At 39.8% G+C, this 25,540-nt stretch overlaps 1 protein-coding gene across 8 annotated transcripts in view; it reads right to left on the bottom strand.

The window, feature by feature from the left end:
* Positions 1 to 25,540, bottom strand: part of SATB1 (SATB homeobox 1) — a 127,135-nt gene that overhangs the window by 82,492 nt on the left and 19,103 nt on the right. For 5 of the 8 annotated variants that reach the window (XM_015426955.1, XM_015426959.1, XM_015426961.1 and 2 more), the window contains exons 1-5: positions 8,961 to 9,150; positions 6,004 to 6,239; positions 2,095 to 2,271; positions 1,401 to 1,527; positions 548 to 671 (exon numbers count right to left, since the gene is read on the bottom strand). In XM_015426955.1, the coding sequence (XP_015282441.1) occupies positions 548 to 671; positions 1,401 to 1,527; positions 2,095 to 2,271; positions 6,004 to 6,214 (639 nt within the window). In that variant the 5' untranslated portion in view covers positions 6,215 to 6,239; positions 8,961 to 9,150. Of the gene's footprint in view, positions 1 to 547; positions 672 to 1,400; positions 1,528 to 2,094; positions 2,272 to 6,003; positions 6,240 to 7,877; positions 7,908 to 8,960; positions 9,151 to 25,540 lie in introns of those variants that run through there. The other 3 variants (XM_015426956.1, XM_015426957.1, XM_015426963.1) reach the window with 3 other exon arrangements.

Here is a 25,540-nt window from a genome sequence, read left to right as displayed (position 1 = left end):
CACATGTGTACAAAAGCAGGGAACCTCAAAACACTTTAAGTAGCATGTGTGAACCTGATCAACAGCACTGTACAAATGTAAGAATTATTAGATAGTTGGACGAGTTTTAATAAGGGTGCAGTTTTCTTTTTCAGATGTCTATAACACATTACCTATTCACAAGTAACACTAAGGAGACTGTTCACTTTCATGAATTAGCATTTTAAACTAATTTGGTGTACTTAACACATACTCAAGTCCACTGGTAGTCTTAACAAAGTCAAGAACCTTTGAACCTCTGCGATACACATGCCCAATTAAAGCAGTTACATTAAGGACTTCTACGATCGGAGACAAAAACCCAATGAAAGCCCAGCTTCATTCAAGTATAATTTTAATGCAAACTTTTCAGAGAGTAAAATGAATTTAATGTATTTTAATAGCTGATCAAGTGGTCAAGTGAAGTAGTTTTCTAGCAAAAAAAATATCCAGCGGCAACAGTCAACAGAAACCTCAAATCAATGTTGCTTGTAGTGTTTTATTATTTATTGGATATTATGTTAAGTACCTGTGAAAGGGGACATTCCTTGGCCAATGAACTCTGGTTCATATCCTTCAGTAAGTCCTTCAGAGCATTTCGTACTGTTGTGTGAGACCACTGTTCAGGAGGCAAGTCTTCTAGTTTAGGGCAACTATTTGAGACATAGATTAGAAAAAGGATTATTACAAGATTGCATTCTGCTGCAGAACATTCCTTTAAGACAGACAGATTTCATTTTGCGCATCAAGCAGATGCATCTGGAGATTGCTCTCAGTCTCCTGATTGTTCCGATTAGTTAATTACTTTATACAACACATCTGCTGTATTGATGCATGAATTATACATCAGCTGCATGTGGCGACTATTTTTTCATGTTACTTCTACCTTCCTGCTCTGATGCGCTTGGTAAAACAATTTAAGGTGTAATGCCTTCTCACGACTGATCATGAAAAGAATTAATATATTAGTCTCCCTCCTTTTTCGTTATACTGAAATTTAAAAAACCTAGGCTGCAACAATAACAGTGAACAAGTCATTCTTTTTCAAAATGCACACAGATGGTGCTGTTCATGATATGCAAAAATATTTTTCTCTTAAGTAAACTTTATGTAAAATGCCTTCTTGTAATGCATCATTTAATTGACTAAAATGCAATATACTTTTAATGAGATACCAAAAGAAAAGCTCTGAATCGGAGCTATGTGAATATAAGATTTCTTCACTATTGTGTAGGGGGTTTCCCCCCTTAAGAACTGCAGGAACAAAATGGTACAGGTAGAATCTCATGGTCCACATGCTTAAGTTGGCAGGAATTGGATATTTGCAATATTACATGTCCAAGCTCTAATTTACTAAGTGGCTAGCATCCTGCGTGACATACCTGTGCAACTGGATTTTCAGTGTGACCACATGATATACATCTTGCAACATGTCAGCTACTGTAGCATCAGGGGCATCTGTCACATAGGAGAGAGGAACTGGATTCCATTTCCCAACTTGAATCAGTCCTACACCATCCAAAAAAAAAGGGGGGGGTTAAGATTGAGGCCCATAATTTTAAAATGAAAGAATCCATGGTTATGGGGATTGTTTTAAAATACATTATTCTATAAAACAGTCAATAGAATATTATTTCTATCGCAGCAGCTGTTAAAGTGGATTTATATACGCCATAAAGGCTTTTCTTGTGTGGAATACCATTAAAAACATGGGGAAATCCACAAACCACTTAAGAAATGAGGAGGGAAAAAAATCCTCTGTCCTAAAAGAAAGTTGGTTCTCCCAATGCTTCTTTTCCTGAGATGTGCTCTAAACATTCTTGCATATCATCAGTAATAATAGGTCATTAAGGCTGGTAGGCATACTAACGACTCTGTTGCAGACATTTATAGTACCATTTCAGCAAACAGAATATATTCTAACAGAAAACACATTTAAGGAGAAAGTGAAATATCTCTTTAGTCTGTAGCAGATTATAAACATCAATGGCGCTTTTCTGAAAACAAGAAATGCCTTGTCCCTCCCCCTCTTAAAGTAAATAACAATTGTTTTGTGATTCATCAAAATATATTTACCTTTTGCTTGGGCAGCAGAGCTATGAGAATATCCAAGGGATAGCAGTGCCATTTCAATCAGTTGGTTGAATAGCATATCCTTTCTTACCAAAACAAATTCTGCATGCTCCTCCTTACAATCGTATTCTATGGAGTTTTCATAATGTTCCACTACACAAAAAACTGGAAGCATGGTTCCTGTAATAATAATTTTAGGAGATTAAAATCTGCATAGTACTTATTGGCACCTCTTGGATACACTGATACAAAAAAAATCTATAGCTGAAATCCTACCAAAGGTTCCTTCCAGACATAAGATACATCACATTCAAAAATTTATTAAAACATTGTAAGCGGAATAAGACTAGGTCTTAGAGTGCTCTACAATTCAGTACCTGCTTATAGAAATAATGAGGCTGATTGCAGAGGAAAAATGTTGTTTGTTCCTATCCTAGCAGATTTGTTATGAGAGCTTGCAGTATGACTACTTAAATATGTACTGCAGAAGCCTTTAGAATAAGCCATTGCAATGCCATCTACATAAGTCTGTTTACAATAAAACTTTCTTAGTTGTGCCAGAAATACTGAATTACTAATTGTTATGAAATTTCACCTTTGTTTGGCTGTTCTTCAAATTTCACATTAACAAAACTGTGCTAGAAAATCTAACCTATCCTAATGCTAATTCATTTTATTATTTTGGAATAAACACAACATGCTCAAGTTACATATAAGAAGGTACACATTTTGAAAGGGGGAAAGGCGATCCTAATAATTTCATTTTTACTGTAATAACTAAGTTATTGTCATGTGTGTTTTCAGTGCCTATATATGTATATATACAGCATAATACATATGGCCAAATTTTTAAACTAACTTCAAGACAACTGTTCAATTCCCTGTTTACACTGGTGGAGATCCAGTGTAATCAAGATGAACAAAAGGTTTATGAATCATACATCTTACTGATCATAATGGAATTACAGCAGTATCAGTGAAGCATGCTAGGCCTTTTAGACATTAGAATATTTGCAGATCTTAGAAAGCAAGAGTCTCATGCACTGCTTTAAGCTGATCTAGATCTAAAAGATGGACTGGCCCTTGTATATAGGAATATGTATATAGGAAATGTTCTCATGAAATCATAACTGAAGGAAAGAAGTATGTAAATACAACACCTACATTCACTAATCCAGCAATAAAACTCTCACTGTCTTCAGTAATACAGATTAGGTCCTTTGCTGACAAGAAGTGAAGGGTTAAAAAGCTCCTGCACAGGAGCTGCTGTCTCAAGGCACACTGCCAGAAGGGCATGATCTTTCGCATAAATGATGGCAAAGGTTACTTTAACAAGGCACCAAGGATCCTCAATGAGTTCTAAAACATTCATGCCTCTGCAAACGGACAGGGCAGTGCTTAATCTGATCCTATAAAGGTATAATACACATACTCCCCTTGGAAAAGCAAGTTATTGATAACATCAGTATAACTTGTGACAGATTCCTTTTTGTTTGATCTGAATTCTTATACTCTGCAAAACAAAAATCAGTGAAAGCCACCTTTCAATAATGTGCACCTGTCAACTACATCTTCAGAGATCTGTTCACCAAAGAGTCTCTGGCAAACTAGGCTTGTTTGGAGTGGTGCACAAACTCTCTCTGGTTTGCTGAATAGGCTCAGCAGAAACACAAGCCCAAATGCTTGCATCTCATTTTTTTTTTAATTTTGCATCTCATAGTGAGATGCACTAGGAAGAAAAAAGACTAGAGAAGGAACATAACGTAAACTGCCGACTTCTTCCCTGGTATTAATGAAGCTGTAGAAAATGCTGCAAAATACCAAACACTCGCAAACACACTTGTGAAGCATGTTTTATCCAAGCTGTGATTAGATATTTGACCTATCACTCCAAAAACAGAATAAGGCACAGAAAAATAAAACAAAACCCAGAATCACTGTTACAATTCTGATCCTAAGAACTGTACAAATTCACATGCTCCATAGTTGAAGAACACAATCTTATATATGCTTCCTCTATTCATTCCTTATATTAGAAACCCAGGCAAAGCCAGTTTCAAAGCTGAAACACCTTGATCCTACCTTCACCAGTGTAATTACCCACTATATGTGCTAGTGTATTGGGAAAGCATGCTGTATTGTTCTATACTTCATGAAAGGCCTGGCAAGTAACCATACACAAATACTAGTTGCCTTAAAGAAGCAGTGCCTTTCAACTGGTTTTTAGCATCCACAGCAGCTACCAAAAAGGTATCATCTAACTACACATGTTAAATCTCCACAAGCTGTCACTAATGCCCTTCTATTAACAGTGAAATATGTTAGACAGGAGACCACAATCTCAGCTAGCTAATCACACTTGCAAGTACTTGGCAAGTACAGCAACTTTATAACCTTCTAGTATTAAAGGGGAAAGCACTAGTCAGTGCTCAATGCTAAAAATACAGCATGATTTAAACCTGAAGGCAGTGTTGGAGGTTTCGCTAAAGGTTTATGAGTCTATGTAAACAGCACGTCTGCCATAAGCAGCAGAGAAGTCTGTAGAATCCTTGTCTAAAACTGTCCTGACATTAAAGTTTGCTGTGCAAATATCACAAAATACCAGAGACAGCTGAAATCTATTTAGGAATTTATGGAACTTATATGTTTGCAGGCGTCAGAAAGTCCTTTTTATATAGCCCCAGTGCTTCACAGTACAATATTAATGCACTCTGTTTAAAAAGCAGCAATAAATTATATTTTTAATGCCTTACCCTGGCTTTCTTAAGATGCATACATTCTTGGCAAACAATCAATAAATAGGGTAATCATGAGCAGAGGCCAAAGAATTTGCTGAAGTGCTGTTTTTCCATTTTTAATAGATACACATCTAACAATACGGACTGCTGTGTCTGTTCATTCCAAGATCAATATATCCTTTGTTTTCGCCAATCCAAGGAAAAAAAATAAATGATTGTATGATAAATGTTATGCATCAGAAAGAAATGCCAGTGTCTTCTAATATTGTGTGTGTTCAATTGTCTTGGTTGAATTTTACACTAGCTTTGCAAATGCAAAAGGAAATCTGAATTATAAACATGTAGCAATATATACTGAAGGAAAAAAATGAGTGTTAAATAACAAATGCCAAATTATACACAGCCTATCTGGTTTTAAATGAACACGGCTGCTGTAGATCCAAAGGGATCATGTATGCTATTTATTTTAAAGTATTTGTAATACAAACACAGGCACACACATACATACCACAATCAGTCACTGGCTCTAAAAGCGTCTTTTTCTTGTGAGAATGTCTAATTACCGCAAACCAGTCACTGAACAATACGACACCCAAGTTGTTCATTGCTCAGTAATGAATTGTACTTAAGGAAACAAAGTGCGAAAAATGGTCATCATAAAGGAGTTTTCCACAGAACACCAAAAAAGCTTTGCATCACTTTCCTGAAGCCAACTAACAAATGTTTTAAAACTGCTGTTGACCTTGCAAATGTGGATCCTTATCAAAAATAAAAGTAGAAAACTGGCTGCTTCAAGTATTAATTTATATGCCACTAAATAGTGTTTTGCTCAACACCATACAAAGAATAAGTTTATTACAATACAAGTTATCTTTGACTGGTAGTAGTATCAGGTCTCCGCAATTCCCTGTTTACAGAGAAAGCTGTTGGTAAGGTTTCCCCCCATGTGTAAAAAGAAAAAGACTCCACCCTGCAAAGCAAGATGCTCCACCCCAGCATACAGTGCAAGTTTCCAAGTGCCATTTCCATCAGAGCTATGAATAAGATACTTGTAGAACAAAAAAATGTAACAGTGGAAGAAGAATTATCCAAAATCTCAGAAGTATATTTCTTCTCCTAAAAAATTCTCTATTATTCAAAAATTAATGTTCCATATTTATAATTATCATGTTACCTTTTCTAGTATGTGTTTTCATCAGGTGTCCAGAGTGTTTTAAAGGCACTCCTTGCATTTTAGCTCCTGTACTTCCAAGTCTTCCTCTTCCTAATGGGCTCCCATTCTGCTCCAAGCGGGAAATTTTGGCTGGCGGACCCTTCGGATCGCTTACATTGTTAGACATTTCTGAATGTTCTTTCCCCTGAGTTGTCTCGTTCAAATGATCCATACTCAGTCCCGCCTCTAAAGATCACCTGCCATGATTTAAAAAAATATATATATGTGTGTTGTATACGCGTGCGTAGATTTATGTAGGCAGCTTTACATATGTACATAATACATCTGTATAGCATGTTCACATAATATTGTCTCTTACAGAAAAGTACACTCTCAGGAAATTTACTTCATTCTCAAAGTAACTAAAACGTCTGAAGTTTTCTTAACCTACTATTTAGTCATTGACCAATTTGTGCCTTAAGAATTCAAATATGAGACTAGTAGTAATGACTGGTTAGCAGCATTCACATGATATACTCATTGCTACAGACCTCTGAAGTGTACGTTCCAAGTTTATTATACAAATTCCTTGCCTTTTTAGTTTAATAAAGACAAATCTTATGCTGGTAAACTCCGTAGAGAAAATAATTGAAGAAAACCAAAACTTTAGCTAGGTATAAAACAGATTAATTAGTAATAAGAGATCTTGTATATGTATCTTTTTCATAGATAGTAAAGAAGCTTCAGTAGCTTCCAAGTCTCTGGGTGGTGTTTTTTTTTTTTTTTAAAAAACCATATATATATCAGCCTATTTTCTACATGAAATGTTAATCAACTTCAGATAAAATGATGCAGGTACACTTTTTCCATGTTATATAGCAGACTCTGAAACGAGAGATCTACGTCATCTTATAAAAGTCATATAAAGGAAAACATGGAAAGTTTCTTTAGATGATGACAACTTGGGGATCCAGTTAAAAATTTTTAGAAACTTTTCAGCATGTACAAAATTTCTGTAGTGCGTAATTAGAGAATTACAGAGATGCAAAATCAAACAAAACTATATATTACTTCTGTGTAACACTGAAGAGGAAATTGCTAAATTTCAATCCTCCTGCAAAATAGTTTTTTTTTAAAAATCATGTTTTATTATAACATGCGATACATATTACAGGTAACTGGTAAGTACTGACATCTAACCACACCCTACCCCAACTGTGCAATTGGGTCTTGACAATGCAGTGAAGCATCCAGTTATATTCTGGATGGATACTTGTTTTATAATAGTATCTCTTACCCCCACCCGTCTACATTGCTTTCCCCACCATGAAGAACAGGTGACCAATCATTTATGAAGCAGCACTTGCATTATTGAACATAAACACTACAACATGGGGTGGTCCCGCAGCAAAAGCAGCAGTAATCCAATAACAAGCACTTTCAAATGCACTGTAAATGCATCACATTTTTTTCAGCCCTGACAAGGTCTGCATTTTGGTAGCAGTGCTGTATATTCCCATTGTAATTTGTTTCTTGTTTAATCATAGACTGCTTTGTCTTTTATAACAACTGTGTTAATCTGAAGGTTTAGAAGCAACCTTAAGAATGCCAGCTGAATAACTATAAAGTTTAGAATATAATGGTTATTTATCCTTACACTCTAGGGTGACATGCTGAGAACCAAAGGTTTACCGTTGATTGTGGTCCCATCTGTTTTTGGTTATGAGTCTCATTAACAATAAATATGCCTACTTTAATCACTTTTTTTTAATCAAGATTATTCTTTTTCATTACATTAACTGCTGTTTAACCCAAAACTGCACATCTAAATTACTAACATATCCTGCATTTGCTAGTGCTTTACCAGAACACTTTGTCTGATACTCTAGTCTTACCTTCAGAATTAGCGGATGATCTCAAAATACCTTAAACAGGAAAAATCACAGTCACTCTCTACAACTTAATGCATACCTGCTTCAAGATTTGGCTGGGAAAGGTACCCATTGCATGCATAATCAACATTACTTTATTCTCAGCAAATAAAACTGACAAGATAGCAATCTGTTGTATGCATATTGTCTAAAAACACTGATTAGGTTATTCTAAATTACTACAAAGGGGTAGCTGCAGTAGTCTATTTTAGCAAGATAAAACAGAAGTCCAGCGGCACCTTAAAGACTACTAACAACAGTTATTACTATATGTGCTTTTATGAGTCACAGCTCACTTTGTCACAAGCTGTGACTCGCAAAAGCTCATATAGAAATAAACACTGTTAAAGGTGCCACTGGACTTGTTTTATTATTCTAAATGAGCCTTAGAACACCCATCCCTCTGCCTCCTTTATCTTGCTCATCTTTCAAAAAGTCTCATGTTCCAAAGAAAAGCTAAATGCACAAAATGCAACTAATTTAAACTCCATGTCCAAGGCTAAAGTTCATCAAAACCTGCCTGGAAGAGTGGTGAGCAGTAATCGGCATGATTTGACCAGTGCAACTTCTCCATGAAGTCAGCTATTATCTCAGGGGGTGGCAGCACCCAGAGCTTCTGGCAGTTTCACATTCACACATTTGTTTGACATACAAGTTTTCAGTCCAAACATAAGTTGCAAAATAGAGTTTCATAAACAAGCTATTGAACACAGGGAGATGACATCCTAAACATTTTCTAAATGGAATTCAATTGTCAGAACTGGCTTTCTGCAAACAGAATTGAGTATTGTACTGTATGTCCAACATGTCAAGAGTTAGCCCCCTCCCCTTTCTTCTTTTCCCCTCCTCCTCTTCCTCCTCCTCCTCTCTAGATAAAACCCTTAATCACATTTAAGAGAGGCTCTGTTCTTATCCATTCCATATGGCTGTCATAATCCAGGCCAAGCTTTCACTGTGACCTTTTAAAGAGACAAAGAAGCAAAACACTATCTAGAAACAGGAACACTGCAGTTGGAGTGAAATTTTTATAAAAGACCCGAAACTCACCACTTCAAAACTTGACAGCATATAAATAAGAGAAACAAAGGAGTTTTCCTTTGCAGCACGATCTCTTGAAGAAGAAACAGCTCAAGACTGATGTTGTCTAAGTCCTTTCTTTAAAAAAAAAATTAGGGAAATGGAAGGATACCTCTTTTCCAAATTCTATTTCTTTTTATGAGAAGGGGAAATGCATACACCAAAAGTACTGGCCATGAGGAGAGGCAACAAGGGAAAGAAAAAGGTATTAGTCAATGAATTGTGGGATGTTAGATGAGGGAAGTTAGAATTTCATCAGACAAGTGTAATGCTGAGAATAAAGTTTCTATCTCTGCTTTAAAAAGGAGAGAGTAAAACTAAAAGAAAACCTAACCAGCCTATCTCTGCATTCATTTTTAAATAGTGCAGATAAAAGTATGGGGAGGGGAGAAGAACAGCAGCTTTTCTATTATTTAAAAATTAACAGAACTACTGGATTTGCCTCTTTCGGTTATTTCTAATAAGACATAGCGCGCACACACACAAAATACAACTGAGGACTTTGCCTTCCTCCCCACAAAAAACTAAACCCAAAACTTTCTGCATAAAGCTTCAAAGATGTCACAGAAAAAGAAACCAAAGACAGAAACAGAAAAGGCTATAGAAAAGTTGCAAGTAAAGGCACTAAAAATTCAGTTACACTACGGCCCTTGCTTCTTATTAAAATAATAATAATTATAATAACGCAGAGGACCTCTCCTTCCTCATTTACCCGGAGAGATTACGTTTGGGTAAAGGAGGGGGAGCGGAAGGAAACCCAGTCACCACCAAAAGTAAAAAAAAACAACAACACACACACACAACCAAAACGGACGCACACGCACGGAAGATAATTTCTAAAAAATAAAAATCTACTTCCGAAGAGTTAGGTTAAAATGAAGCTGGGGGGGGGGGGGAGGTGGTGGTGGGGGCGAAGAAATCAGGTTACCAAAAATTAATAAAATAAATCCTGTGAGCTTTCAAAAATCTTGTTGTCCCCCGGCTGGATATTATTGTTATTTAGGCCGGTTTGGTGGTTGTTGCTGGATGTTACAGGGCTGTGTGTGTGAGAGTGTAGCTTGCTTTGCTCGCTCGCTCGCTCTCCCCCTCTCTCTCTGTCCCCATTAAATTATTAGTTGACTCATCACTCCTCCTCCTGCTCCTGCTGCTGCCGCCGCCGCCGCCGTCCCCTTGCTCATGTTCCTTCCTCTCCGCTATTGCTGGCTGCTGCCGCTGCTTCTTCCTCCTCCTCCTCCTTCTCATTTTAATACAAAATAACACCGAGGGCCACCGGCTCTTAAAAAACGTGTATACAACCCGAGACAGGAGGAGGACGTAGCCTCCCTGCTGCTGCCTGGAGCTCTTCCCCGGCGGCCCCGGATCATCCGACGCGTCCTGGGAGGGAGAGACACACAGACAAGCTGGAGGAGGTGGCGGCGGTGGAGGGAACCGGGAGGAGACGGGAGGGGGGGGGGGGAGGGAAGAAAGGGCATCTGGAAGGGGAGGTGGTGGCGAGTGAGGCAGGGAGAGAGAGAGAGGCGAAGGGAGGGGAGATGAGAGAGCCGAGGGGTGTGCGATTTCCGGCACAGGGCGCGCAAGAATTTGTAATCAGCTTGATTAGTGTGAGGCGGCTCTGCATTTATTACACACAATACCCAGAATAACAGGGAGCAGCGCGAGGCAGAGATGCTGGCAGCGGAGCAAGGCGAGCGATTAGAGTACGGAACGGGCTGCCGAAAGGGACAGGCCAAAACAGCGGCCGTAGCACCGCCCTTGGCTGTGCGGCGAGAGAGGGCGCCCGGGCAAACAGGATCCGGGGATGGAGAGGTGGCACCTTTGGGGAGACGAGCGGGGAAGCAGGCGCGAAAGTCTTGCTCGCTCTCTCTCTCTCTTTCACACACACACACACACACACCATGCCTTGCCAACACCAACCACAACCTTAGTCGACTGGAGCGAGGGTCCCCCCCCCCATGTAAAAGCAAAGGGATGCAACTTCTGGAGCCCGCAGAGCTTGGCACTCAGGAGAGGGCAGCGTGCACCCAACAGACTTGGAAATAAAGTAGGCATCTAAGGAACATGAGCATCTTTAGAGGCAGGGAGATGTGCAGAGATGGAGGATGGAGAGCAGGTGCAGGCAAGGCATAGGAGCATATGGCAGACAGTCATGGTTCTGAAGCGAGGGAGAAGCAGGACTTGTGTGTGTGTTTGTTCTAGGGAGGGGAGAAGGCAGACCACAGTTTAGAGGCGAGTGTTCTCCCTTTGCAAAACTTGCCTGAATACATGTATCTGTTGCCAGGAAGTCCTGAACAGACTGACTTCTTAGTGAAATTCACATGCTATTTCAGGCATTCCCTGTCCTTGTAGAAGTCAACCAGAATTATTCTCTTCGGCCTAGACATAACACTGGATAGTAAGACAGCCAGTGGCAATGTAACTAGTATGACACAGATGTTCACTGTACTAAAAAAGAGTAGAAATCCAGTAGCACTTTAAAGACCAACCAAAAAATTGTGGTAGGGTATGAGCTTTCATGAGTCACTGCTCAATTCTCAGATACAGCTAGAATGTGATTCCATCTGCCCTATATATTGGAAAGTGGAGTGATTTCAGATCCCAAATTACATTAGCAGGCAAATGACAATAGAAGGTGTGATTGGATTAGGTGTGATATGCAGGGAGGTAATAGGTGTGGAGAAATCAGCATTGGTAATGAGACAGGAGACCTAGGTCTCAATTCAATCCAGGTGGATGCACTGTCTTGCGCTTTGATTTTGTTAGTCTTTAAGATGCTACTGGACTCTTTTCTACTGCTACAGACAGACTAAAAAGCTACCCATCTTGATCTATGTTCATTGTATTGTACTTCCTTCTGAGATTCCATGAAAGTCCTTATATCAATGAAAAGGTTGATTTCATAATGCTTTACTTGGGAACATGTAACTAAGCTATACAACGCATGTAATTAAGACTGCAAGTCACTGTAATCAGATTGCTCTCTTTGAGGACCTTTAATGCCACTGGCATTAAAGTTAGAGACCCGGGTGCCGCATGATGGAGTGAGCTCCCATCTCTAGCTCCAGCTCCTGCCAACCTAGCAGTTCGAAAGCAAGAAATTGCAAGTAGATAAATAGGTACCACTTCGGTGGGAAGGTAACAGCGTTCTGTGCGCCTTGGTGTTTAGTCATGCCGGCCACATGACCACGGAAACGTCTTCGGACAGCGCTGGCTCTTCGGCTTTGAAACGGAGATGAGCACTGCAACCCTAGAGTCGGATTCGACTGGCTTTCGAGCAAGGGAACCTTTACCTTTTTAATGCCACTGGCAGTCACTGAATATTGAGCCCCAACAACTAAGAACCTAAGAGAAGCCATGTCAGATCAGACCAATGGCCCATCCGGTCCAACACTCTGTGTCACACAGTGGCCAAAACCCAGGTGTCATCAGGAGGTCCACCAGCAGGGCCAGAACCCCCCCACTGTGATCCCCTAAGCACCAAAAATACAGAGCATCACTGCCTCAGACATAGTATTCTATCTATACCTTGTGGCTAATAGCCACTGATAAACCTTTGCTCCATATCTGGCATTGCAAATACACTTAACCCTAGCTGCTTTGCTATAGCCACTGATAAACCTTTGCTCCATATGTTTATTCAGAATTCCATGTCTGGCATTGCAAATATACTTAACCCAAGCTGCTTTGCGCCTTATTTAAGATGAGGCATTCTGCATTTTAATAATAATACTTAGCATTCATAAAGTGTATTCAATGTTCAAAGTTCTGGCCTGTAAGGTAGGCCAGTACTGAACATAAAGCTGAGTCAGAGCCTTGATCTGTCAAGATCAATACTGTCTCCTCTGACTGGCAGTGATATCCAGGGTCTCTGGCACAGATCATTCACATCACCTTCAACTTGACATTTTTAAAAAAAAATAGTTATGCCAAAGATGGAACCTAGGACCTTCTGAATGCAAAGCAGATGTTCCACCACTGAGCCATGGCCCCTTCTACTTCTCCCTGTATTTAAGATGGCTGAGAGTGAGGGCCTTGTCAAAGACTACCTAGTTAATTGTGGCTTAGTTCATTTGTGGGTGAGATAAAATTTGAACACAGTAAAAAATTTTTTTGCCATGATGTTAGTTTGGATATTATAATACAAGAAACTCAGTAACAAAAAGATATTAACAAGGGGAACGTTCAGGCTGATCCTAACCACGTTTGTTTGAATGCAGATCTTACTGATTAGAAAAGGTCTACAGTGTGCTTAAATTTGTTTATGACATTGTTTACTATTGTACATGTGACAATGATGTAAGAGGACAAAGTTGTATAGCCACTTCTGCATGCATTCTGCCAACAAAAGTGCAACTCAGGTGGGAAACTCAGCCAAGTTTGGTTCCAGATTTTTTAAAAAAAGAATATTACTAGAATTCATGTTAATTTATTTTTTACTTACTTAAAATAAGCCCTCGTTCTCCCAATATACTCGGGTCCCAAAACAGGGAATAATATCAGATGAAACAACAACAAAAAATTAAATAAGTGCAACAGAACAGTCTCAACAAAAACAAGCAAACACGGCTCACAAGAATTATAGCCACATCAATATCAAGGACCCAACAGATATTTCAACACCTCAGTTGGACATGCCCTTGGCCCAAAAGCGCTCATCATCTAGCCCCAAGTTTCCTCCTAAATATCTGTTTTACAGTTTTTCCATAAGGTCAGCAAGGTGGGACCCTTCCTCGCTTCTTTTGAGAGGCTGTTCCACATCATGGCAGCAGCCAATTGCATTGTAGCAAGGGAGGGGATGAAGAGAAGCCATAGAGTAGCCATACAGATCCCACAGGGATGAGGTGGTTCTTTCAGAATGCAGATACCAGTCATGAAAGACTGTAAAGGTAAGCACCAGCACCTTGAACTGAACCCAGAAACAAGTAGGAAGCCGGCAAAGAGATCACAATATGGGAGTACCGTGCTCCCAATGGCTAGTCCCCAAAGGTAAACAGGCTGCCACATGTTGTACCAGGTGAAGTTGTCTTCAAGAGCAGCTCACATAGAGATTGTTAAATAATCAACCCCCAGGGTTATTGTACCATGACCATCAGGTGCTTGGAAAAAAAGAAAAAAGGAGCAAGGTTTGGAGCCATATGCAGCTCTAATATTTACCTGCTTGTCCAGCAAAGCATAAAGAATCTAACAAGACTCATAAGCTCTCCATGGAGTCTTTCAACAAAAGCTGCATTTCATCTATAATGGAAAGAAAGATCTCACCTAAAGCAAAAACCTTTCGAATCACCTCTGTCTTGTCAGCATACAGTTTCAGCTTTATTCGCCCTCAGCAACTTGACAACAGCATTCAGAACAGAGACAGCATTATCTTCAGGCTTATTAAAAATGATCATCAGCATATCGACACCCAAATCCCAAACTGTGGATTATTTTATTACACAGGTGTTAAATAACATGGGTGGGAACACTGAGCCCTACTGATCTTTCCATGTCAAACCCATGTGTCTGCCTCCACATCCCTTAGAGCCATCTGTTACATTAAGTCAATTAGAAGGGGCTCAGACAACTTCAACATTGTCCTGCCAAGTCCAACACCAATCTCCAGGAGTTTCAAAATCAGCAATATCTACCGTATTGATGAAGGCTAACTACTAGTAAAAACTACTAGTAACAACAGCAGGGATTAGTCCCCCCCCCTTTATCCATTGACAAATGGACATCATCATTACTACCATAGCTGCTTCTATTTCAAAGTCACAGTGAAAACTATCAAGGGTAGAATTGGACCCTTGCCATCAATTCTGAGTGCTGCCTTCATCTACAACAGAGTAGATGAATCCAGCATTATAGTTTTTGTGGGGAACATGAATAAACAGTATGAGAGGTGGACATAACCTTGCCAAATAACCCAGAAAAACACCTAAAAATGTTGCTCATGTGAACACCGCCACAAACACAATATACCACATATGTAAACAATATCATTCCACATACTACAGATCATTAATTTTAACACAGTGAACTAACACAGTGAACAACAGAAAGCTACAAGAACCCTGGCAAGAATGTAACACAGTACACTAGTGACCAACTAGTTATTGGAATGAGGACCAACACTTCAGGACAGCAAATTACTGAAAAAGGTAACTTATTTTTTTGCTGCTATAATAAAATGCAAACGCTACAGAAGTACAAAGAAAGGAGCACAGACAGCACCAGATCTGCACAGACTAAGAGGAGAGGAACTCTTTTGATAGGATAGAAAAAAGTAGAAGTTTCAGACAATCTGGCTGATATCCAAAGGCCATTTGACAATTTGAAATTTAAGCCATGGTCATCTTATTCTATGGTCTTCAAATCAAATATGATGGCTTCATTTGTCTCTAGTATTAAGTATTCCAAGCATTAAATGATGAGTATAAATGGCAGAAACCATACTTGCAAGTGTTAACTCAAAATGCAAATGTATTAAAAAGCGAAATGAGGGTGTCATATAAACTTAAGAAGTTTTCTTAAATAGGAAACAGATAATTTTTTCATAACTTACAAGATGAAAAATGCAGCATGATAAACTTTGAACAAAGAAAGGGTACAAATTAGTAAGTGCTCAAAAATACATACACACCTTAGTAGAACACTAGAACAAAGCATCAAAGATACACAGAGAAATACAGGCTGACATCTAGTGAAGTAAACACAAACACCACTGAGTATGTGCAGAAAATGGTAATGGGGTGAAATGCATAAAATATTTATACCAGTCAGCAATGCACAGAATGGATTATTGTGTTAGGAATAAGGAGTATAGTGCTTGAAATATAATGGTTATACAACAGAGTTATTTAAAGCAGTGTGCCTGAAGGTGGAATAAGTTAACATTCAGCATATATGTGGGAACACATACACAAGACAACTTCAGTGTGGCTGTTTTAAACATGGAGGTCACAAATCATAGGTTTTGTATCACGTTTTATGCACAGTTCTTTTAATTTGTATGATCTGCTGAGAAATATCAAATGATGGGCTATCAAGTGGTATGTGAGTCAGCCCTGTTTGCGGCCATACTGTCACACTGAAGACTATGACATCATATAAAAGTAACTGGTTTCAGGGCTGTAGCCTACTGTCAGCCTGAATATGCCTGGTCTGCCAGCACCATTAGCCTTAAGACAATTCCTTCAGAGGCCTGAAGGCCTGCTGCTTTACTCTAGCCCCCAGGTCACTTAAGCAATTTTTGTTCTGGTGCCAAGAATGGTAAACCACAAACCACCTATTTTGGAATAATTCTAAAGAGTCAGGGCTACTTTTGGGGCAGGAACGCACAGGAACGGAGTTCCGGCTGGCTCCCAAGTTGGCCACACCCAGCAGGAACTCATTAGCATAACAGGCCACACCCAACAGCAGGAACTCATTAGAATTGGCTACATTGGGGGTGTGTGGCCTAACATGCAAAGGAGTTCCTGCAACAAAAAAAGCCCTGGGTTTTGACAACAAACAAGGTAAACAGAATAAGAAGCAAAAGGTGGGTGTGGCTGGATGACTACACTTCTGGTAACACGGGAATGTGGCCTAATATGCTAATGAGTGGTGCAGTCAGGGAGTGTGGCCTAATATGCTAATGAGTTTCTGCTAGACTTTTTCTACAAAAAAAGCCCTGTGAAGAGTTAAAATGGAACTTCAGGAAGGCTATTCAAGAGCAAGCAGTTTGAGCATTGTCCAATTACAACACAATACTCAGGCCATTTAAAACTGAATTTGCACCTAAGCAGGGTTAAATCACATTTAAGTGGTGCAACCTTAAACTGTTTGTGAATCATACTTAATAAAAGCAAGTCCACCCAATGATGGACTTAGTTGTACTGTGCTTTATCAGTCTTGTTTTGCATCTAGAAATCTGAATTTTGTTCACCTATTTCAGATATAGAAATATTTGCTAAGTATATCTAACCTCTGCAAAATACCTTAAGACTGTATTAGTGGTGGGCTGTAGTGACTGCATTGGTTTTCATTTTTTTTTCAAAGGAACCTATATGGTATTCCTGGGTGGTCTCCCATCCAAATACTAATGAGGGGTGATCCTACTTAGCTTCCAAGATCTGACGAGATTGAGCTAGCTTGGGCTTCCTTGGTGGTCGTCTTCCAAGTACTGACCCTGCTTAGCTTTTGAGATCTGATGAGATTGGGCTATACCATCCCACTTTGCCTCCAAAAACTTTCTAGTCATCTAGAAACCAAAGTATATACAATTATTCTTCTCAAGATACCACTAACACTTTTGGAAAAACATATTTGCAATGTCCTTCACCTTGAAGCTCACCTGGTTCCTACTTTCCTTTAGGCACCAGGTGAAAATATTTCTCTTAACATAGATACCTAAGGGGTTCCATAATCTAAAAAAAATTGTTTTATGTTCTGCTCCTAGCCTTAAGACTATTTTACCAGCATTATTTTAGACTATTACTTAGGTTGCAGTCACATGTGCCAGAAAAAATGGGGGGGGGGAAGCGAGGCTATTTCTTCCGGAGGAATTTGACCCACAGTTGCACAATCACACCTCCCTTTGAAGCTGCGGGCACAGTCTGTCAGTGTGTGATCAGACACAACTGCGGGTGAGTCATGGGTTTTATTGGTGCCATTTCCCCCCCATGCGCTTAAACAAGGGATTGATGAACTGCACCTCTGCACCAAGGGCTCCCTATGGAGTTAAGTGGAGTTTGCGATGATGTGCATACTGCGAAGGGGGGGAAAACAATGGCATGGAGTCAGGATGGCCTGATCAGACCATCCCGACACCATGAGAGCGTGCTGGAGCGATCAGACACGGGAAAGTCCATCCATGGCCCATTGCAACCTGTTTTCTACTGGATTTTCCACAGTGTCTTTTAATTCCGCTTCTGCGGCGGAGCAGAATGGGTTGCTGATGGCTGCGGGGCACTTCCCAGAATTTGTTGTCTGATCACACCATTTAAATCCACCCGGTATTCGCACCTATGTCGGGTCTAATTGTGCATGTGATCACAGCCTTAATGTGCTTGTTTATCCTGGCTTGCTTTATTGTTTGTTTTTTTGGCATGTTTCTAATTATTTTGTTTCTGTTTGTATTAGCCACTGGACATTTGATTGGCTGTGCAGATTTTTTAAACGTTCATTTGGCGGCAGCAGCCACAACAGCTCAAGGATCTTCATTGTGTGAATGGAAGCTGGGGCAGCCATTGTGTAGCTGACTCTGCCTCCTGCAGCAGCCATTTTGTGGCTATACCCACCACATTCTGTCAGAATTTCAAAGGTGCCCAACAAGGTCAAAAAGGCTGGAAATCCCTGGTTTAGAATATGATCCATTAAGATCAAGATCTAATGCAATTAATCTAAATGATTGAGAGTCATGTATGTAGAAGTTTGTATGTTAATGGCTGAGTCAATCCAGCTGCTCATGTTGCTGAAATAGATTTTAATAATATGTTTCAATGTTCTGTTAATTTTATTTCACAGTAAATTGGTTTGTTTTTTAAAAAAGAAAATGGATATCTTGGTAACCTCTCATATCTTCAACCCACTTTCCAGGGGGTATTGTCAGGATTTTTTTTAAATCAAAGTAAGTTTTAGTGAAGCTAATATTACTTAGGAATACAGTTTAAAGAAAAGCTGTTAGTGATGACAGGAGAAAAACAACTGGATGTAGGAGTTAGAGACTAGTCCTACTTAATTCCAACATGTAGGCAAATCAGAAAGTGGCAGAGTAAGATACTGCTGCCCATTTTATCACCCATTTTATCACAGGGATGAAATGTTATGATACTGAGGTTCTGTTGTTCCTCCACACACTTTAATACTGATTGGAGTGGGATGTGACAGATTGCTTTTTTAAAATTTTTAGAAGTGCTGTGTAAACAGATAAAGGATTATGAAGGGTTAATTCTTCACAGAGCCAAGAGATCTGATTGGTTAGCATCAGCTGAGCAGAGAGAGACTTTAGTGCTGAATGCTGAGGAGGAGAATTCATTCAGAATTCAGCCCTGACTGAGAGCAGTTTGACATAGACAGGAGAACTGGGGGAAAGTTGGCAAGGAAGTTTGGGAAGTAGGTGAAGATTCCCATTTGGGCCAAACAAAGGGGATAGATCTTCTAGTGAAAGGAGAATTTCCAGTCAAACAGGGAGTTAGGCCTGAAGAGTGCAAATATACCTGGTCTGGTGTGGCTCAAAACTGCCTTTAGAGATCTTAAGAATCAGTTAAAAACTCAAGACAAGTACTGGTGTTTCAAGAGAAGGAGTTTGAGTACTGGAAAGATCGCACCAGTCTTTTGGAAACCAACAGATTCAACGAATACTCAAAGAAAGTGGAGTGTTTGGGAAAACACTGGAACAAAAGCTTCTCAAAATAAAGATTTGTTACTGTGACTAGCTTAAGAAACTCTTATTAGCCTGAAATATAAGAACTAAATTCTCTGCATGTACTGATTTTACCTTAAGGTTATCTGTGGCCCCTGCCACACGGCAGGGGATAAGTCGCTCAAAGCGCGGCTTTTAAAAGCCGCGCCAAAGTTGAGACGCCGTGGCGGGATCCCACGATCCCCTGGGCCGCGGCGCCTTTTCTCCCCGGCACAATCAGATGCCGGGGAGAAAACACAGTTCAGACGGGGAGCCTGCCGAACTGTGCATGTCGGAGCATGCGCAGTTTGGCTAGGAGCTGGAGATGAGCCGGCGCAAAGATGCGCCGGCGATCCGACGGCCCGGCTTGCAGCGCTTCAATCAGAAGAACCACCAGGTTAGGTGGTTCTTTTTGGTGCGGGTTTTCGGCCGGGAGAGACGGATAGGAGACGGGCAGGCAACGATTCCCAGATGTTGCCGTGGGATCGTGCCTGTTTGATCCGCCCCCGTTCTGTCTCGCTCCCGGACCAAAACCCCTCGTATGAACAGGACCTGTATTGAGTTACCTCAGACATTTTCAACCCCCAATTTCACCGGACTTTCCCCCTCTATGTTGAATAAAATATTTTGTTAATTTGGAATATAAAAACTTCTCGAGTGCCATTTAAGTTGTTTAAATTAAAGCGGGCTCCTGATCTTTCCCTCAGGTTCATGGGCTGAGCCAACAGCCAAAATGTCGTACTGTGACAGGGTGGGGCAGCCAGAGTTCTTCAGCAAAGAAGGAAACACATTACCAGGCCTGCACAGTCAGTAAAGGGAAAGAAAAACCAAGGGAAAATCTTGCCTCTGAGGGAGGGAAGTGGATGGGGGCATCATATGGGATTTACAGCAGGAGAAGCAAGAAATGTCTCCATTGTTTCAGAATGTAAAGGACAATACAAAACTTTCAGTATGTAAAGGACAATACAAAACTATCAATTTTCTTATTCAATCAAGAAATCAGGTTTTATTCACAGTATGATTTTTTTAACATTAGAGGTGGAAAGTGCTAAGTGGTAGGCCAAATGGCTCATTTATAAATCTATAACTATGATAGAAAGCCATTTGCATGCTTACAATGTACTTTTATATCTTTGCAGCGTTAGGATTTAAACAAATGTAAAGACTTCAGCAATATTTGTTAATATTTTAGAACTAAATCACATTTGTTTGCATGGAATTTACAATATATTCCAATATACAATAGGAAATAGCAGGCAAGCAAAAGGAAGAAGAAATAAAGCTACAAGCAAAGTAACAGTGTTACTACATATATGTTTGCAATTACCATAGGATTTCCTTTCTTCTGAAATATGTGAGTACACAGAAAGCTGTTCTATGTTTTTGAATTCAAGAATGAGGGAAGACATTGGAATGCCTCTTACTTGCTTACAGAATAGCTGCCTTTAAAAGGCCGGCCCTGTACTCAGAATATCTACTAGTTTCTTTACATTTCTTAATTTTGTGTTGATTTGCATGTTCCCTTTACTATGCGTTATCTGCTTTCCCCCCTTCATGTGATTACAGTGCAGCTGCAATGATTAGAGTAGCTCCAAAATTTGCCTAATATAAGTTGTTGGGTTTTTGTTTTTTTTTTAAAGGATTGGTCTTTCAGTTTATCATGTTAGTAAATAAGTGCTCAGGTTATGGCACAACCTGTCACTTGGACTTAGTGTTACAGTGTACAATACCGAGTAGCAGCAACAGCAGCCGCAGGCTGGTGCGGCAATGCAGACTCACATAAAGTTATTTGTACAATAAGTAATGACTAAGCATACTGAAGCTGAGATGGTACAAGAATGAGCAGTGAGCTATCTTAAAACTTTTCAGCCAACATGGAACCAGCTATTTGGTGCATACCTACACACATTATAGATGTACCAATAAACATAGCGTGTTTAAATTGCTCAATTTGCTTCATGTACATTATCTATAATCCTTTAACCCTATAAAATAGGTCAGTAATTTTTTATCCCCAATCAAATGGGAAGGAGACACTATAATGGCTTGCTTGGCAACCCAGTGAACTGATGTCTGAGATCTGAAACAGGATTCTCTTAACATTTTAGCAGTATCCTGCAACTGGCAGTGTAGCACAACAGAAATGCACACACACTTTAGATAAGACACTGCTATAGCTAAATTGATACATGTTGCTGTCACAGCTATGCAAAACTTTAGAGCAGGGGTGTCGAACTCATTTGTTATGAGGGCCAGATCTGATATAAATGAGACCTTGTTGGGCCAGGCCATGTGTGTCATAAAATGTAATGCCAGGTAGCGGAGATGTAAACTTTATAAAGGACACAAACAAAAGGGTATTTTTTTAAACTTAAAATAAAAACATGCTTCAAACATTAGCACTCTCACAATATTTTGTTTATTTAACAGTGTCTGATAACCGACACCTCTTGCTCTGAATCATTGCATCAAAATGTCTGCTGTTGCAATCTTGAGTATGCTGTTCAGGTGTGTATCTGTAAGCTGCAAACCTATGATGATGCAGCGGCAGCAGAACTGGAAGAAGAAGCAGAAGACAGCCAGTTCCACTGCAGGCCTGATAGAAGCCCTCCGAGGGGCCTGATCCAGCCCCCGGGCCGCATGTTTGACACCCCTCCTTTAGAGTCTTGATATTAGCAATTACATTTACTTCAGTGAACGATCATCTTAATCTCAGTAATACACCATAGAAAATGGGACCTCTCTCTTGCTGATTGCATGCAGTTTTGTATTAAACTATGTTCCATTAGTTATGTTCTGAGGGAATTACCAAAAAAATGAAATTATTGTAAGCTGCAGGCTTGTAAATTGCTAATAATTTCCTGTGTTACAAAACTGAGATGAATTAGAGCACATATGCACCAATAAAGGCATAAATTGCTTTATTCACATTAAGAAGTTATCTATACATTCCACAGCAAAGTATAGCTATCTATCTATGTACTGATTAATATGCCCATTCTAGCAACACTGTTTTCAAATTTTAATCAGAATATTCTAATCAAATCTCACTATATTTTCAAAGCAAAACTTAACTACTATTACTAAAATTGCATGTTTTGTGTAATGTATTAAGTAGGTGTTGCATTATCCTAGTACAAGTATTATATTAATGATGCTATGGTCATAAGGCAATGACAGCTGTGATTATTATTATCCACAGCATCAGTGCTATTTAACCATAAGTAAAAATCCATTGTTTTAAGTAGAATGTAGATTGTGCCACACAAAAGGCAGATTACAGGTTTTAACAATTACATGGATTAAATGTTGAAAAAGTGCCATCTTTAATTCAAAATTTATCTCATATATATATATATATACACACACAACATTTTTGTGATGCTAAAATCTTTTCTTTGTGGAGCAATGGAAGTGAAATTTAATCTACTAGCAGAGTTTCCTCTAAGAAAGGGCTGGAGTTGATCAGTTGTTTCATAAGAACCTTCTGGATAAGAAGAATAGCCAGCAATTTGTTTTAAGACAATACAGAGCCAACATATACAGAGGGCTATGGTTTTAACGTTGGGAAGATCCAGAACAAAGGCCAAACTTTTGTACAGAGTGAGATTTCCCCCTCCCCTTGGAACTGTAGTCCCCATGCTGTATCAAATGACTTCTGAATCTACCATCATTTTCTTTTTTAAAAAATCTTGATATATCATACGACTAAAGTGTCCAGCTAGATATGGGGTTGGATCCAGCCATATTTTTCATTCAGTCTTGCCCAGCTCTCCTCCCTGTTGAGTTCCTGTCACACATGGTGGTTATCCATAGAAGACCCCATGATTATGGTTGCCAACCACCTGATGGGGGCAGGGGTTCCCCGATTCTGGGGGCCCCAATCTGTCACCAGCCAGTGGCTGGTGGGGGGAGCGCTGCCCTTGAAGAGCTCCGCCAGGCAAGTTGCCTAAGGGACACTTTAGCGTTAGGCTAGAAATTCTATGGTCACCATTTTTAGGCAAATGCTAAGGCGGGACATACCTGGCGTGATGACTTCAATTTCAGGTGATGTCACTGTGATGTGTGCACTTTGCACATGCACTAGAAGATCCAAGGAAGCAGCCTGAAGCCCCCTGCTGGCAGACAGTAAGGACCTGGCAACCCTACCCATGAATATTTGGTGGTCTATGTAACCATGGGTTCTGGCTTCCAGAGCTTTTCCATTATGACAGGTAGGCAGTGTTAGCCAGCCTGAGTTCCCTGCAGGAGATATAGTAGAAAATTTTGTTTGTATTTGTTAGTAGATGGGCAGGCAGATAGAGGCAGAAGCATAAAGACTATAACTTCTTTCACACATATACCCATGAGAGGTAGGCAGTGCTAGCTACAGCAGATGCTTGATGGGAGGTGGGGACATGGCTTGTACCAGCTGATAGGTAGAGAAGACAGTAGATTGGAAAATAATGGCTTTGAGCATCCACCCAGCAATAAGAATTAGAGGGGGAAGGAGTGGGTTTTTTTTTAATGGTCACTTGAATACCACATCCTCTCAACAAATTTCCCAAAGTGGTTAAAGGCAGAGAGGCTAAGCCTTTGCCCTCTCCCCAACAGTACATACATACACACACAGAGTTTATCTTCCCTTCTTTTGGAGCCAGAGATGCAGAATTGAAAATTTGAAGCCACAGGGTTTTTTTCTGTTTTTTTAAAATATAAAAATAAATTTGGGAGAAATTTTAAATACATATAATACCTGCTGTCCTATCAAAACTAAGTTTACTGCTTTAACAACAGAAAATGCATCATTTATAACAGTTTATAAATTTGCAAATATTTGAAATATTTATGGAATTTAGAACTTATAAATGCAAATATACCCAAGCAAAACTGCAAATATACCCAATGCTTAAGAGAAAACTGCAAGTTGATGGACCCTATGCTACCTTTGCCAATGTACCTCAATATTTGCTATCTGAAAAGTAGGGAAAAAATAGGAGTTAAACAGAAAACATAAACTTTGTGCTAAATAACACTTGGTCAGGATAAAGGAGCCAATAATAATATCTGCACAGCTAGATATTGTTCCCAGTACATGCTATTGTTTTTCTTCTGAAGCTACTGGTTAGAGAACTTGGTTATTAATGAAACTTTTAGCGTTTCCCCCTGAGGCTTTGGTGCAGTCCCCCCCCCCAATTTCGCCCCCTTCAGCAAGGTAGGGCAATAAGCTACTTGATAGCCAGGCAGTCTATGTGTCATAGTGGCCTAAGGGAGAGGTGAAAATGTCAACCACAAGAGAAGAGTCAGGTCAAAGGGCCATGAAGCAATAAAAACCATGCATGCTGCCCTCATGAAGATCAGGTATTCTTCTAGGTCAGTGGTGGCGAACCTATGGCACCGGTGCCAGAGGTGGCACGCAGAGCCCTCTCTGTGGGCACGCGTGCCATCGCCCCAGCCAGGCCCAGACCATCATTAAAGTGTCGAATTCTCTCTGCCAAATAATTTTAAGTAAATGAAAGCATTTGGGATTGCTTTTCTTACTTTGTTTGGATCATCTTAAATTAATGTATGAGTTGTTTTTTCCTAAAGTAAACCCTCAGTATTCAGGTTAAATTGCCGTGTTGGCACTTTGCAATAAATAAGTGGGGTTTGGGTCGCAGTTTGGGCACGCGGTCTCTAAAAGGTTCGCCTTCACTGTTCTAGGTGAAGAAATGCATCTTGTATTTAAGGGCTGTATATGTCTACAGCACGCCCATCTTGTCTTTAAAAACATTTCACACATTCCAAAAGACAAAACATTTCATAGGAGTTTTTTCAGCACCCCCCAAAAATTTCAAATGTTTCCATCAGAAAAGCTGAAAAGGAGGTCTGAGGAAATAAAAATAAAAAAAAATTGTGAGTCCCTCCCAAGGTTTTTTCTTCAGTTTTTTTTCCCCCTTGGGCCTTCACATCTCTGGAGCTGATGTGACAGTGGTTAGATTGTTGGACTAGGATCAGTGATGCCCAGATTCAAATCCCCACTTTGCTCTGGATGCTTGCTGGATGACCTTGGGGCCAGCCACACACTCTCAGTGTAACCTACCTCACAAAGTTATTGCTAACAGAATGAAATGGAAGAATGTTTAAGCTGCTTTGGGCCCTCACTGCGGAGAAATGAAGTAAATGAAAATTAATTAATTAATTAATAACCTGTGGGGGACAATTCAGTGAT

Source organism: Gekko japonicus, unplaced genomic scaffold (assembly GCF_001447785.1).
Source record: "Gekko japonicus isolate JY-2015 unplaced genomic scaffold, Gekko_japonicus_V1.1 scaffold162, whole genome shotgun sequence".
Classification (NCBI taxonomy): Eukaryota; Metazoa; Chordata; class Lepidosauria; order Squamata; family Gekkonidae; genus Gekko; species Gekko japonicus.
The sequence above is the reverse complement of the archived record's forward strand: the minus strand, read 5'-3'. Positions and strand labels throughout refer to the sequence as shown.